Source organism: Mixophyes fleayi, chromosome 1 (assembly GCF_038048845.1).
Source record: "Mixophyes fleayi isolate aMixFle1 chromosome 1, aMixFle1.hap1, whole genome shotgun sequence".
In the NCBI taxonomy this organism is placed as follows: Eukaryota; Metazoa; Chordata; class Amphibia; order Anura; family Limnodynastidae; genus Mixophyes; species Mixophyes fleayi.
In genome coordinates, this window is record NC_134402.1 from 70514418 (window position 1) to 70528358 (window position 13941).

Consider the following 13941-nt stretch of genomic DNA (forward strand, 5'->3'; position numbering starts at 1 on the left):
GTTCACATTTTTTTGTAGGTTCGTAAATGATACTTACTGAGTTGCACATAAATAATAACTACAAATTAATGATGTATAGCAAGTGACTTTCCACAATAATAAGATAAGAAACGCATATGGAGAACCTGGAAAATTCACCCACTTCTGATTTCACAAAATCAACAGTAATTGCATGAGAAATACAATAAGGAAAATAATAACACAGTGAAAATTTCCATATAATGCATTGTGTGCAAATAACATAATATGAAGATACAGTTCTAGCTTATTCTATCATAAAGGAAAGATGCAAATAAGCCATTCCAAAAGGTAACTAGACTTCTGGATAATGCCACTTGCAGGGTGTGCTAAAGATAAAACAGTGATCCAAAGGGCTGTCATGGATGTATTTTATCATTGTGGTTTGGATGATGGGATGCTTTATCCATATATATCACACACTAGGCAAGTGCCTACAGGTGGCAGTGACCTGCAGGTTCTCAGTCATTTGTTCTCTTGGCCGTTCCCTTTATTTGCTCTCCCCAACAGAATCAGTAACCCGTCTTAAGCGCTAGTCTTGGTTACTGAATAACATGCTCCACCTATCACAGCTGACAAACATGACATGCAGGGGGCACTGGAGCCTGGGCAGTGACTACAATCCAGTTTCTCCTACACATCACGTCTAACAGTTGTGATGGAAAAGATTATATTAAAGACAAGTGCTGTTCACTGCACAGAGAATAAAAAAATACTGTGGTTTATTACCAAGAGGGAAAATCACAGGAGCCCATAGACAGAAGCAGTCTGAAAACCAGTTATCTTCATCTTCTGCACAAATGATGTCTAGGTTCCCAGTATGCATACTGTACCTTTACATCTGTTTCAGACTGATGTGACTACCAGTGGTATCTGCAATACGTGGGTGAGCCTCAGGCATATATATCTTATTTTTCTACAAAACTGTAATTCTAATAATATATGAAACATAAATGTAGAACCCAGTGGATGACATTCATTTTAATTATCTTTTTCTAGGAAAAATGTATTGGCAAAACCCTTATGACTTCTTGGATTTGCATCTGACCTGCATTCCAGCTCCTCTCTGATAACCATCTCTCACTACCGCCTACAAAACTTCTGTGCTGCTCCCCACTAATTTATCTATCTAGTCCAGGGGCTGACTGGGCTAGGGTGCATCTTCCTCCCGCTACGGTCCCATAGTGGGCTACCAAGAGCTCTCTCAAAACCCTCTTCACTATAGCCTAACCTGCCCCCAAATGACACCACTCCCTCTGGATCTACTACCAGCTATAGTGCCAATCTTCACTACTACAGAGTCACACCAGCTCCTATTGTCAGCATCACCCTCTCTCTTTAGATTGTAAGCGCTGACAAGCAGGGTCCTCTCTGCGCTGTGTCGCATGTCTGCACCTTCCTGTACTTGTTCTGTTTTTATGTATTATTTGTATTTTGTATGATTTGTTATCTGACATGAAGCCTGAGGAAATGTGACGGCAGCATATTCTGCACATTCGCAACAGGGGTGGATCTATAATTTTTTTAGGGAGAAATTTAATGCGCCCACCCCCTCTTTCACTCCTCATAGGAAGCCTGAGGGCGGAGAGCCAGGCAGAGGATGCTGCTGGGCCATTCTGATTATCTTTTTACAGTATGTAACCTATAGTGGGGAATTCAATTGGCTGCGTTACTGTCAAAAGTAACGTGCCGTTCTCTATTACATTAATATGGCAATTTTAATGCGGATTGTTGCTCGCGGCTCAGGGAGCTGCGAGGAAAGTTCAGTGCAGGCCGCGTTGCTTTCAGCAGTAACGTGGCCAACTGAATTCCCCCTTTATTAGTGTCTTTTGCTTTAGCGATCTTTGTAAAATGTACCCCTTAACAATGAATATAGAATATTTACTATTAGATAATAAGGAAGATACTGATGTTCGAGTAAGAATGCTTATAGATTAGGGGGCATATTTAAGAAAGCACGATAGTGCACTATCGTGCACTTACCGTGAAATTAAGGTCCCTCTGTGTCCTCCGCATATTTAAGAAGGGTGCATCGCAGCAGATATTGTGGATATCTGCTGCTTTGCACTCCTTTTCGTTTTTGGGAGCAGCCACCATTCTACAGTATAGTGACTGCTCCCGTCCGCAATCTAACAAGTTCTGCAAAAAAATTTTTTTCGCAAACTTGTCAGCTGAAGTTGGCGTACATAATCATAAATGAAAGATTTCTTCAGAACAGAGCTGGACAGCGCATGTGTGGAGGGATCACACAGCGGAGATGTTTCTTCGAACTGCACATGCGCAATTGATCTATGAAGAGGAACGAAGAACACCTGGAGGAGATCCGTGGACATCGCGTTCCGAAGAGGCAGGGTAAGTATGTTTTTTTTATCACAGAAACAGCAGTTTATCGGAACTGCTGTTTCTGTGATGTTTTTCATAAATTTGAGAAATAGTTTAATCCTTATCCATGCCATAAGGATTGATAACTATTTTTCATTTTTGCCGAACATTGATAAATGTGCCCCTAGGGCTTTTCCAGATAGATTATGCTCTGAAGTTGCTGCATGCAACATTTTCTGGGCGTAATTCCTGGAGTTTTAAGAGGAGTGTTCCCCATCCATTTCAATGTGTCACTGTCAACAAAGGAGCGACACCTTAAGGCAGTGATCAGCCTTCACCTGCCGCAACTAAAGCATTCCTGCTTTATTGACAGAATTATATATAATTATAGCTTGTGAGACTTATTTATCTTACAATAAAATGCCTGCTGGTGTTATTTCAGTTATCTCTTCCTTCGATTGAATGTATTGTTTTAACTTATTACTGAAATGAAGTAGTGTATCAGGTTTCCCACCACTGCATTAATTGGGGAAACATCTCTGGACATGAAGGAATTAATCTGTAATACATAACAGTATTAAAACACAGGCAAAACACCTAACATCTAGTTATGTAAATCTACAACTACACTGTGTACCCTTCAGCATAGAAGACATTAAGTGACAGCCCGGCATATGACACAACAACTGGAATTTGTATATTATGTTCTTCCCACTTACAACTATAGTGTAGTAAATTGTGTATCTGTCAGAGTGTGATGCTACTGCTGAGTGCTTGTGTGGTGGCAGAGGAGAGGGCACAGATAATACTGCCTGGCACATGCAGCCAGTCTACACCACTGACTGCTGCAGCCTGGTCTGACTGTGGCAGAGGGAAGCAGGGAGGATCGGGGGAGGAGCCCGGCCATACAGACATAAACACATACACTCTGCACCGCTCCTTCTCCCGCTCACTTCCCCTGCATTGCCCAAGCTGGGAAGAAGATAACGGGTGGTAGTCCTTGCCCTTCTCCTGCCCATGAAGAGGCCCCCGGCCGGATCATGGCGCCGTCCGGCCCTAGCAGTGTAAAGCGAAGGTGCAGAAGGTGTCTGTACTGGATACCGGTGCTTTTCATCTCCATAATCGTGTGCTGGTCCTACTACGCGTATGTCATCCAGCTGTGTATAGGTGAGCTGACACCTTGTCCTGCACTGCACACTGAGCCACAGGGCTGCACTGCACAGTGCACACTGTCATAGGGCTGCACTGCACAGTGCACACTGTCATAGGGCTGCACCTCAGTGGGATCACTACGGTGTATCTGTATTATCAGTCATGTCACAGGATGCACATATCACATAGAAGTAAAGTCAGCAGATAACTCTTGTTACTGTTACTACTTTACGTGTAGTGATACCCAAATGACCTTTGCCAACCTATACCTTCTGTCATGTATGCATAGGTAGCATATAGGAAAGTAGTTTAATGTAGACATAACGTGCACTGCCTGAGAGTAATACTAATTACCAAGTGCTGGAGAGGTTGTTGCCCTTCGAGTAATTTGTGTAATTTAGAAATACACAGTACTGGTAAATAGAGGATGCTGAATCATTGGAGAAATAAACACACTGTATTATTGACCACTTGTAATTCATAGACAAAATAAAGAAATGGGTATATTCCTCAAATGCAAAACCCTCACATATCTGTCAACTGACTGTGCTGGTCATCTATTTACTGTCCCCTCTGTACTGGGTCAGCTAGGTAAGCAGGAGTGCAGGGACAGTTATGTGTGAGCCTTAGCAAGGTGTTACCCCCCTAAACTGCACAGTGAATAGACAAGATTTTCTCCTCTACATAAATATTTACATGCTGCTGTTATATACCTTTATTGCACATTATATGACCTGCTAGTTCTGTGAGAAATAAGACATCAATGCACAATACACAACTAGCAGAGTCCGTACATTCACTGTTGAGTGTTATGTACTATGATGGATACACAAATGAATGTGACATCATGAAAATACTATATATAATGAGACCTCTTGTTGCCCAATTATCCTGCCATAGTAAATGTATTCAGCCCTCCTGAATCACTATGAAAATTACATACTGTTGGCTTCTATTAGTTCCAGGACAGCTTAACACAGTGTATTTTTTTGCAAGTGTCTTACATGAAAATGAAAAATGTTTTTGCACTTTTGCAGATATCTTTTATGCTTGTACAGTGTTAAAGAACCATATTGTAATACAGTGAATGGTACATCAAGGAGTATTGTATTGTAAATCTGTCTGAATGAAAACAGTAAATGTATTTTATAGGTTGCTATTGGGTTCTCTATACACGGTATATGAACATATATGAAATGCATGAAGGAGCATGACAGTACATTAGATCTAAGACAAGTTATTTCTACATGACAGACCAGAACACTTTGTGACATACATCAATATTTATTTGTTTCCTTATTGTAGCACATGACTATACAACTTGTTGCATAATAACTGCAGATTGGCAATGCATTTCTACTGTTCTTAGCTTCTCTGAAGCTGGTTATATGCTATTACATGTCACTGACCAAACCAGCATTGTGCACCTCAATTTATTTTAAAATCTTGCTAGATTTTTAATTGCAGGATTGAATTTACATTTCCAATCTATCATGGCTATATGCCAAGTTTCATTTGTGAGATTTCAAATAATAACAAATCAATAGAAGAATAGAGGTACTTCTTGGCATCCTTAATTCCCACACTAAATAAACTAACTGGTCATGTCATTGTGATCCTATGCACCATTATGTAGAGATGATTTCTGCTAACAAACCTGTCACTCAGACTCAGGCTTTCGCAGTAACCCATAGTGATGTAAGATTGGGAATATCTGTCACCTAAGATGGTGGAAGTTTGCAAGAATTAGGCCAGGCTAAGAGAGGACATGATCATATTTTATAGAGTTTTTAATAATTAACACATTTAGGCAGAAATTTCTATTGATTTAAGCAGTTAGGAATTTTGAACTTGGAGGTAGGTGAAGTCTTGCAAGTACACATTTTTTAATCTATGGCGTAATTATAAAAACTTATTTTGAGTACATTATTTGCTCAGTAAAATGTGATTCAGTATGTATCAATGTCTTTAGGGTCTTTAAATAAGTGTATGGAGCAAATGAACATGTGTGTGTTTGGTAAATCGAGTTACTATTTTCGATTGCTGAGTCTGCAAGTCTGTTGAGGACGGGCCTGTGTGTTTGTATGTACACGAGGAACGGGAGGAAAACTCACCGTTACCATAATTCTAAGCAATCTTAAGTGTTTATGCATGTAAACTAAAGCCTCTAGAGGAAGGCAATATACACTGTTCTCTCTTTGTATGTAACTCATCAGTGACTGAATGTACATCTAGACCATTTTATAACAAGCTTGTGCTTTAAATTAAAGATGATCTCTAATGGAACATTTTTCTAATATCAGTCTAAGCAAAAATTCACAAATAACATTTTGTTGACACTGAGCATGTATGAACAATATGCCATAGAGGACAGTCAAAGTGCCAAATTGGTCTCATCAACAGCACAACCTATTGGGTTATTGAGTCTTCAGATATGTTTGTGTTGTGTCACACGGGTGTCTTAGAATTGTTTCAGAATCCTGCACTTCTGGAAAGAAAATGGTTTATTCTGAGATTGAGGTAGAAATACACAAGGAACAGCTGCACTGAGTGAACTAACAGCTTATGGTTAGCTTCTTGCCTATTATACAGGAGTAATAACCACCAGCAAACATAGAAAAAATTAGAGACACATTTGACACACGAGAACAGCACAAAGAAAAAATAATTCACAAGTTTTCATTATTTATTATTCACCTTTAGATTTATTATATGTTTAGTTATATATAAAATTTTCATTCAAATAATTGTTTTTTTTTTAATAGTTTCCCATTGGGACTTTTTTGGGAACCTGTATCTTTGCAAACCAATTGGGGAGTGATTACTACCCCAGAAACATTAGACTAAGAAAGTGTCATTACCCTCTACTTGTGCATTCATTTTCTCCTTGTTGCACCCTAGTTGTATGGAAAGGAGAATATATTGGCAGGCTGCATGCCGTATTCTTAACATAGTGAGTTTTTATAGTGTCAGCTGCCCGACCTGGTCTTACTGTACTTTCTGTAATACCCTCGCCAATGTTACTGGAGGAGGCAAAGCGTTGGAAAGCCGCAGGAGACGAATCTCTGGGACGTGTCCTTTGTTGGAGAGACAAATCTATGTCTCTTTGCCCTAATTTCTGTTCTATTAATTTGTCATAGTGCTATCACACTCCGTATTAGTTTCTGTGTGGATAACGCATCTGCAAGCTCATAAAGACTTCTTGGGACATAGACTGGCCTCAACGAGATTGTCTTATAAAATCCCAATGGCATAGTTCTATGGCTTCTCTCCGTATATTAATGAGAAGGTGTACCTCCAAACTTGTTTATGTATGATTTTGATTGTCCATCTGAACCAGAACAAATTGAGGCTTGGTATCAGAAGACAGTAGAGCCTTAAAAACAAATCTCACTGCCCTGAGCTTTAGCACATTTGTCGTGAACATAAAGAACTTAGAGTTATAAATGTTAACCCATCACATAATTGTGGGGAATAAAGCCTAAATCATAACTGCAGTGTAAATATGGTATATCAAATGAATCCATTGATAAATTGAGCTACTAATGTGTAAAATGTGAAGTCAGAAAGTCTGTTGTGAGTGTATTCGGTGGCTTTGCACATCCCAGTGTTAGAAGACAGCAGTGTCACCTGTAGCAGTTTCAAAGGCCCCTGCGGTGCGCTATATCCTGGCCTGGGATGGAGTTTTAACACCTGAATAGACTTTTAGGAACTGCTCAGCATGGTGTCTGGCTCAAGGAGACCATGTGCTGACTGGCTGTATTTTATATAGACAAAAATAATTCAGTTTAAAAATATACAACTTAAAATCAATAAAAGTAGTGATCAACCACATATTCCGCAATAGCAATAGCTCATATGTCAAATTAAGAATTATGCCACACAGAGAAGTTGAGAAAATGAGTATAAGCTCAACTAATACCTTTTACCTAGGCCTGTTTGGTATCAATAAATGGGTACATTCATAGGGGATCTATTAATAATAAAATTGGGTCTGTGTGTTGCTTCATAGAAAAGTTAGGTCACATAGTAGAATTGGGTAGTAAATAAGACAACATGCAAATGGTGATTGAGAAAAGTGTTACAGACCACAACCCCTGGAGGTAGGGACAGGTGTGGAAGTGTCTTTAAAAAGATGAGACCAGTTATCAACAAATTGTCAGTCTTTTGGGAAATCAGTCATTATTGATAAGCTGTCCACCTTCACGCCAATTTCCCTTGGCAGGAATATACCACTTATCTGTAAATTATACTCTGAATTTAATCCATTTATTTTAAACTGTTTTGCTTGTTATGTATGTTATGCTATCTTAATAATCTGTAGGTATTGTACTTTTTGTATATTAAATCTAAAATTTAATAGTATTTCTTTACTGGAGCACAGGTGTATTCATTACTGACTGACACATTTTGAAAGATCCACAGGTGGTATAATTATTTCACTTGTGACCTGGAAAACCTGCACTGTTAGGGGTACTTGAGGACTAGGGTTGGGAAACACTGTTTTAGAATAATAAAGGGATTGGGGATACCTTTCTTGCAGACGATCTTTAGTTGTGTCACACTGCTGGTTGCTTCCAGAAGAGAAACACTTGGCTGGGGCAGCTCATCAAAAGCACACCAGGACTGGCCAACCCGACTAGTCCTGAGAGGAGGAAATGTGAGGGACAAAGTCGATGGGTTTCTAGAGTCGCGAAGAATAAAGCTGAAGTCGATAAACATTCAAGCAAAACAAGACTCTTTGAATCACCAGCAGAGCAAAATTTTCAACTTTGTGCATGGAAAGTTTGCTAGGAGTGAGGGCCGTATAGAGGCTGCATACAGACAAGGTCTCTTAGTCCAAACTGACTTGTCCACCAGTGGGGAACTTATGGCCTCTTGTGTCCAAGTGCGGCCGTCATGCAGAAGGCTAATTTGTGTACAGAAAATGCCTCCTCAGAGAGCTCCGTGCCATGGATCGGTTGGAGGAAGCTATAATAAACGGCTTCCTGCTGCCGGCCCTTTAAGAAATTGACACCTCAGAACGCCTTGCATTCTGGAGCACCAGTCAGAGAGCTTAGCTGCTCAGAGAGATGGGAATTCCTCTTCGAGCAGCAGAGAAGAGAAGAGGAGAAGCAGTGCAGGAGGACCAGCTGGCCCACAAATAGAAATGAAAACGTTTGTTTTAAAATGATTAAAAACTATGTGAATATCATGTTTCCATAATAAAAACATTAGCAGGTAAAAAACTGAAATTTTTTTTTTTCATAAATTTGCACTGGTCAAGTCAATTGTTTGTCCAGAACATTTTCATAAAAGTTTTAAAGGAACATAATATTCTAAATATGAATATGTTGGTGTTTTTGATTCACTGATTTGAGAGTGCAATGAGAGATTTAAAGACTTTCAGAATCAAGATTTTATACCAAGGTTGGCTTTTCAGCCTCTGGTGGACATCTCACATGCGCCTGAGAACTTACAGATGGAGCTGATAGGACTTTTGGAGGACACAATTACAGTGAGTCTTTAATAACAAGATGGATCATGTAGAAATATGGAGGAATGCTATACAATATCCTAGATTACACCATTATGCTGAGTGTTTACTCCCTCGCTTTGGCACAACTTATTGCTGCAAATCTATTTTTTTTTTTGCACATGGGAAAAATCAAGAGAAGATCAACTGAGGCTGAAGACATTAAAGCTGGAACCGAACATTAAATTCCTAGCACAAAGCCAACAGGAACGAAAAAGTCATTAATGTTTTTTTGTGTTTATTATTAAAAGAAATTATTTTATTTTTTATGTTAAATAAAAATGATTTCCTTTTTTCGTCTCAAAAATAGTAAAGTAATTTAGTATCTTATTCTCTATCTCTCAAAGTTTAATTTTGTGTTCTAAAAATATATTATCTAGCCTATTTTTCAATAAAGACATTTATCTAAATATATATTTATATTTTTTGTGCATAAATGCTGATTATATATACTCATGCAACCTTCAATACAATATTTGGTTATGAGATCCTTTGAAAATTGGACGTGGCTTTTCGATTAAAAAAAATACTTTTAGTAAGTGTTGATTGTAGCAAGTGCAAAAGAAAGTGCAGTTGACAGAGCTGATGTTGCACTGTCATCTGTAGCTAGTATTGTGGTGTATCCTCACATGCTGTGTGAACCCATTTATTCACTTTACAAACACTGGTTTGTAAAAACCGACTGGTTTTCTGATTGGCTGATACATTTACTGATCCTTCCCTTCTGATAGGCAGATGAGCTCTCTTTTTACATGTACTAGTTCCAAAGCGAGAGCAGCATCTAATTGACTGCTACAATTTCTTTGTGAAATTTAGCACTGAAAGAGAAGTCTTATAAGAGGGAGGGGAAGACCTTTTTTTTTTTTAGCAACTCTTATTATCCATTTGTCTGTTGTTATGGTCTCCTATTGTGATAATGTACCCCTCAGTGTGTTGGAACCAAAAACAGCTATGATATGTATTGGCTGTTCCAGGAAAGAGGACCTTTGGTATTAACGCTTCCTTTGAAAGGGCTGTTTGAAGCTAGTATTGCTCCATGTATCTGAAAAGAACATCCTGGCCTTATGACGGGCTCTGAGCTCCTCTAGAATTTTACGTCCAAATAGATCTGCGTTCTTTAGGTTCGGGAATTCCATCGCCTTAGGGATCAGTCGGATGAGCCTACTGATGTAAGCCACCTGGTACGGCGGATACATAATTAAGGGTTTGGCCTGTCCCTACCATGACTCTAGCAGCAGACCAGTCTTAGAGGCTATAAGGGATGTTCTGGAAGCTCGACGACCCAATTTACTCTCCCTCTCTTCTTTCTCCAGAGTAAAAATTAGAGGACTTAGAATATCTGGTTGTTTAAACTGGATATTGCAGAGGAGCTGATCAGTTTCAATTTTAACATTTTTACCTACTAATGCTACCAGAGCTGGGTCTATTGCTAGGGCCAATAGTACTTGAATGTCGGGGATGCCAATATAACTTTACAATGTTACCTCATCCTCTTGTCTTAGAGGAGAATTGAATAATAGGTAATAAAGTAAATAAGTGAAATCATATACTTCAGTCTCGGGGTCCAACAAGTCTCATTTAAACAGTTAGGTGGCTCAACCCACTCTGCCCATTTTATGCCACTTATTTTACCTCGTCCACCAAAGGACAAAAGATGGGGATATTGTCTCTGACTGCCGATCACTGGCTGTAGTCATCTGAGGTACCAAGGACAAGTTCTTGCTCCTTAGGTCCTTGCGCCCAATCATGATGTCCGTAAGGATAATAAAGTATTGTGGTTGAGTTCTCCAGGAGGCTTGTCTCTCCCACCAGCTGTTGTAAAACATCAAGCCTCCCATAGACAAATCACATTACACAGCTCTTTACGGAGAATGTTTCATCATTCACATCAGTCTGTACCTGAGCGGAGCTTAACATCTAATATCTCACACACTAACACTAACCTAGCGTTATTTTTTTTATTTTTTAATTGCTAATCTGTTTATATGTAGCTTTCATATAAAGGTCATCTTGCGCTGACATTGTAAAGCTGGGTACACACTAGAGAAAATTTCTCCCAATGAGACATCTGTAACAATTTTACCAACGATTGAAAGTCCTGATGAGTATGCCGATTCATGTGTACACACCTACACGAATTACCTTCAGATCTGTGCTCCTCATCTGTCATAACCATCTGCTGAAAAGAGTGTGACTCTGTAAACTCCATAGAGATCTGCCTACACTGCTGGTCATGACTGAACACATTTCAGAATTTGCCTGATATCGTTCCATCGTTGACTGTGATTTTTAGTCAGTTTATAAAATCAAATCAAATGATACGATGTGCTTTGGTACGATAAAACATTGGGAGCGTGCACACTAATGCAATATCAGACCTAACAGTTGTTTATTGTGTGATTGGCACCATAAACTGGTGAAAGACCTGTAGTGTGTACCTAGCTTTACAACCAGTACATGCTTTCATCACATACACATTTACATCACTCCAGGGTGTCACATCAGTCTCTTGTGTCACATCAATCTCTTGTGTGGGGGCTGCTTGTCAGTCAATAGTAAAATGGTTCCCTGATGTTTCACATGATGTCAGTAGAGTGAGAGACACGTGGTTTGAATGTCTGTGGGTAAAGTGAACGTGTTATATGCACACTGGAGACCTAGTGCACTTCTATATAAAAAAAAAAGACAAAATAATCAGACGCACAAACAATATTATGTTGAAATTCAAATTGTGGTAAATTGTCAAATGATATATAACCCCTGTTCCACGTAGTGGTGCTGCAGGCCTCAAGACAAGTTAAAAAGAAGGAAAATGCGAGCACTGAGACATTGACAGAACTACTATTGGTACGGCAAGTGCAGTGCATCGGGGCCCATGGAGATGGGGATAATGGGCCCGCTGCATGGCAGATGCAGAGGGTCAGGGGCCCCGGTTCCCTCCCCTCCACCTCCCTGCACCAGGACCCACAGCTCACTAGTTCCGCCTCTGCACTGAGAATATAGCAGATGGTGGTACTGAGTTTACTGTTACCATTAAAAATGTAAAAATAATGCCAGTAGGAAAAAAATATATATAACCCTTAATTTTTGTAAATTAAAATCAATTGCTTAGAGATATTTCACCAATCACATTAACTAATGTAATAGCCAGGAAGTAATACAGGTTTTTTTTTATTCCAAGAAGCTTGCCAGAAAACAATGCAACATTGTTCCAATGTCCATCAAGATATAGAAAAGGGGAGATAATCAGTATTCAGTAGTCCTTATGGAGATATATATACATGTATACTGTTGATTAGATGTCGTCCGAGATAATGCAGAGCCATAATACACAGTCCCCCTCAGACCGAGATGTAATGTCTCCCAGATATTTCTAATTGTCTCTAATTGTTTGATTAGCAAAACTGGTGTTCTGACTCCATTAAGGTCTTTCATCCAACTATCGCCATACTTGATTATACTTAGCTTCCAAAAACACACATCAGTTATTTCTAATAGCTCACTGTCCCCTAAGTGGTTAATATCTCTAACAACAATCCTCTGACGAAATCACACTTTATGGTGGAGAAACATTCAAGGAACAGGCTGAAGATTACAGCCTTGTAAGACTCAATCAAAGTGATTACTTCATAATAGCAATACTTAAGACCGTTCATTTCAGTGCATAAGCTCTTCCTAGTTCACTTTCATTGCCACAGTCATTGACTGTTACACTTATTCATATAAAAGGAGATGTGGATCACACATATTGATCTATGTTTGATCTAACTGCTTAATAATATGGATGATGCATTTACAGTGTCAAATAAGAAATCACAGGTTACATTGGTCTTGCCATCATAGATATTAACCACCTTGCGGATAGTGCGCTACTAGAATAAATAGAAATGTGCTTTTGGAAGCTAAGAAAAATCAAGTGTGGTCAGAAGTGGGATTGGAGACCGTACTGGAGTTACAGCAAATCAGATATTACACTTCTATCGGAACTAATTGCTAGCTGGTTTTGCTATTAAAACAATTTTAGACAAGTTTTTGAGATGGATATCTAGGATACATTGTAGCTTGAGTACATGCAGCATCTGCTATATTCTCCGTGCTCCTCCTTTATAGCCCACATTTTCATCAATATTGGTTCAGACCTCAAAACAGCTTCCTCCACTTTGTACAGACCTGTACATATTCCGCTAGTGTTTCAGATACCTGTCTAAAGACATGATGGGCCTGATGCTGAGTTGGATGTAAACAGAAAGTAACAGAAGCGCAAAATGCATTAATCGTTACTGTGCATGTGCATTAAAATAGCATATATCTTTGTATGTATGCAGACCGAGATGTATCTGGCCTGGAGCTCTCTATGAGTAGAGAAGCGGAACGAGGGAGGAAAGGGGCGGATTAGTGTAGCCTGAGAACAGTAAGGGCTTGTTAACACACATTACTACTTATGTACAGGTGGAAGCAGGAGGTATCTGTTGTGTCTGCTTCTCCCCTGGTGTGTATCTGTTGCCCGTTTCCCCCTGGTGCAATATCTGTGATCCCGCCTTGTTCCGTCTGTTAAAGATTATATCTCTATCTTATACTCAGGTGTCCAATCACTGTCGCTACATAAGTTTTGCTTAAATCTTTGTCAAGTATAGTGATTGGACCCCTGAGAATGAGATAGGGATATAACCTAATGGATGACTTAAAAGAATATTGGAAGGAGGATGTTACAATTGGAGTGCAATAGTAATATAAGACTAAGGAGCATATATAAGTAATGTAAGACTAAGGTGATTGATCCAGTGACACCAGCGATTGATCAATCGGATTTGGCACATTTCCTTCATGGAATTTATCCCTGGCTTGCTTAACAACGCGCTACCGGCTTTCCATAAGACATGGGATTCCTGGTTCAGATTCTACATATTCTCCCCAATGCCAGTACACTCAGTATA

The 13941-nt window shown here is 39.3% G+C and overlaps 1 protein-coding gene across 1 annotated transcript in view; it reads left to right on the top strand.

Moving 5' to 3' along the window:
- Nucleotides 1-3193: 3193 nt before the first annotated feature.
- The window catches only part of ZDHHC2 (zDHHC palmitoyltransferase 2), a 71723-nt gene continuing 60975 nt past the window's right edge, over nt 3194-13941 (top strand). Inside the window, exon 1 of the mRNA XM_075196326.1 lies at nt 3194-3507. Within this exon, the coding sequence (XP_075052427.1) occupies nt 3381-3507 (127 nt within the window). The 5' untranslated portion in view covers nt 3194-3380. The remainder of the gene's footprint in view (nt 3508-13941) is intronic.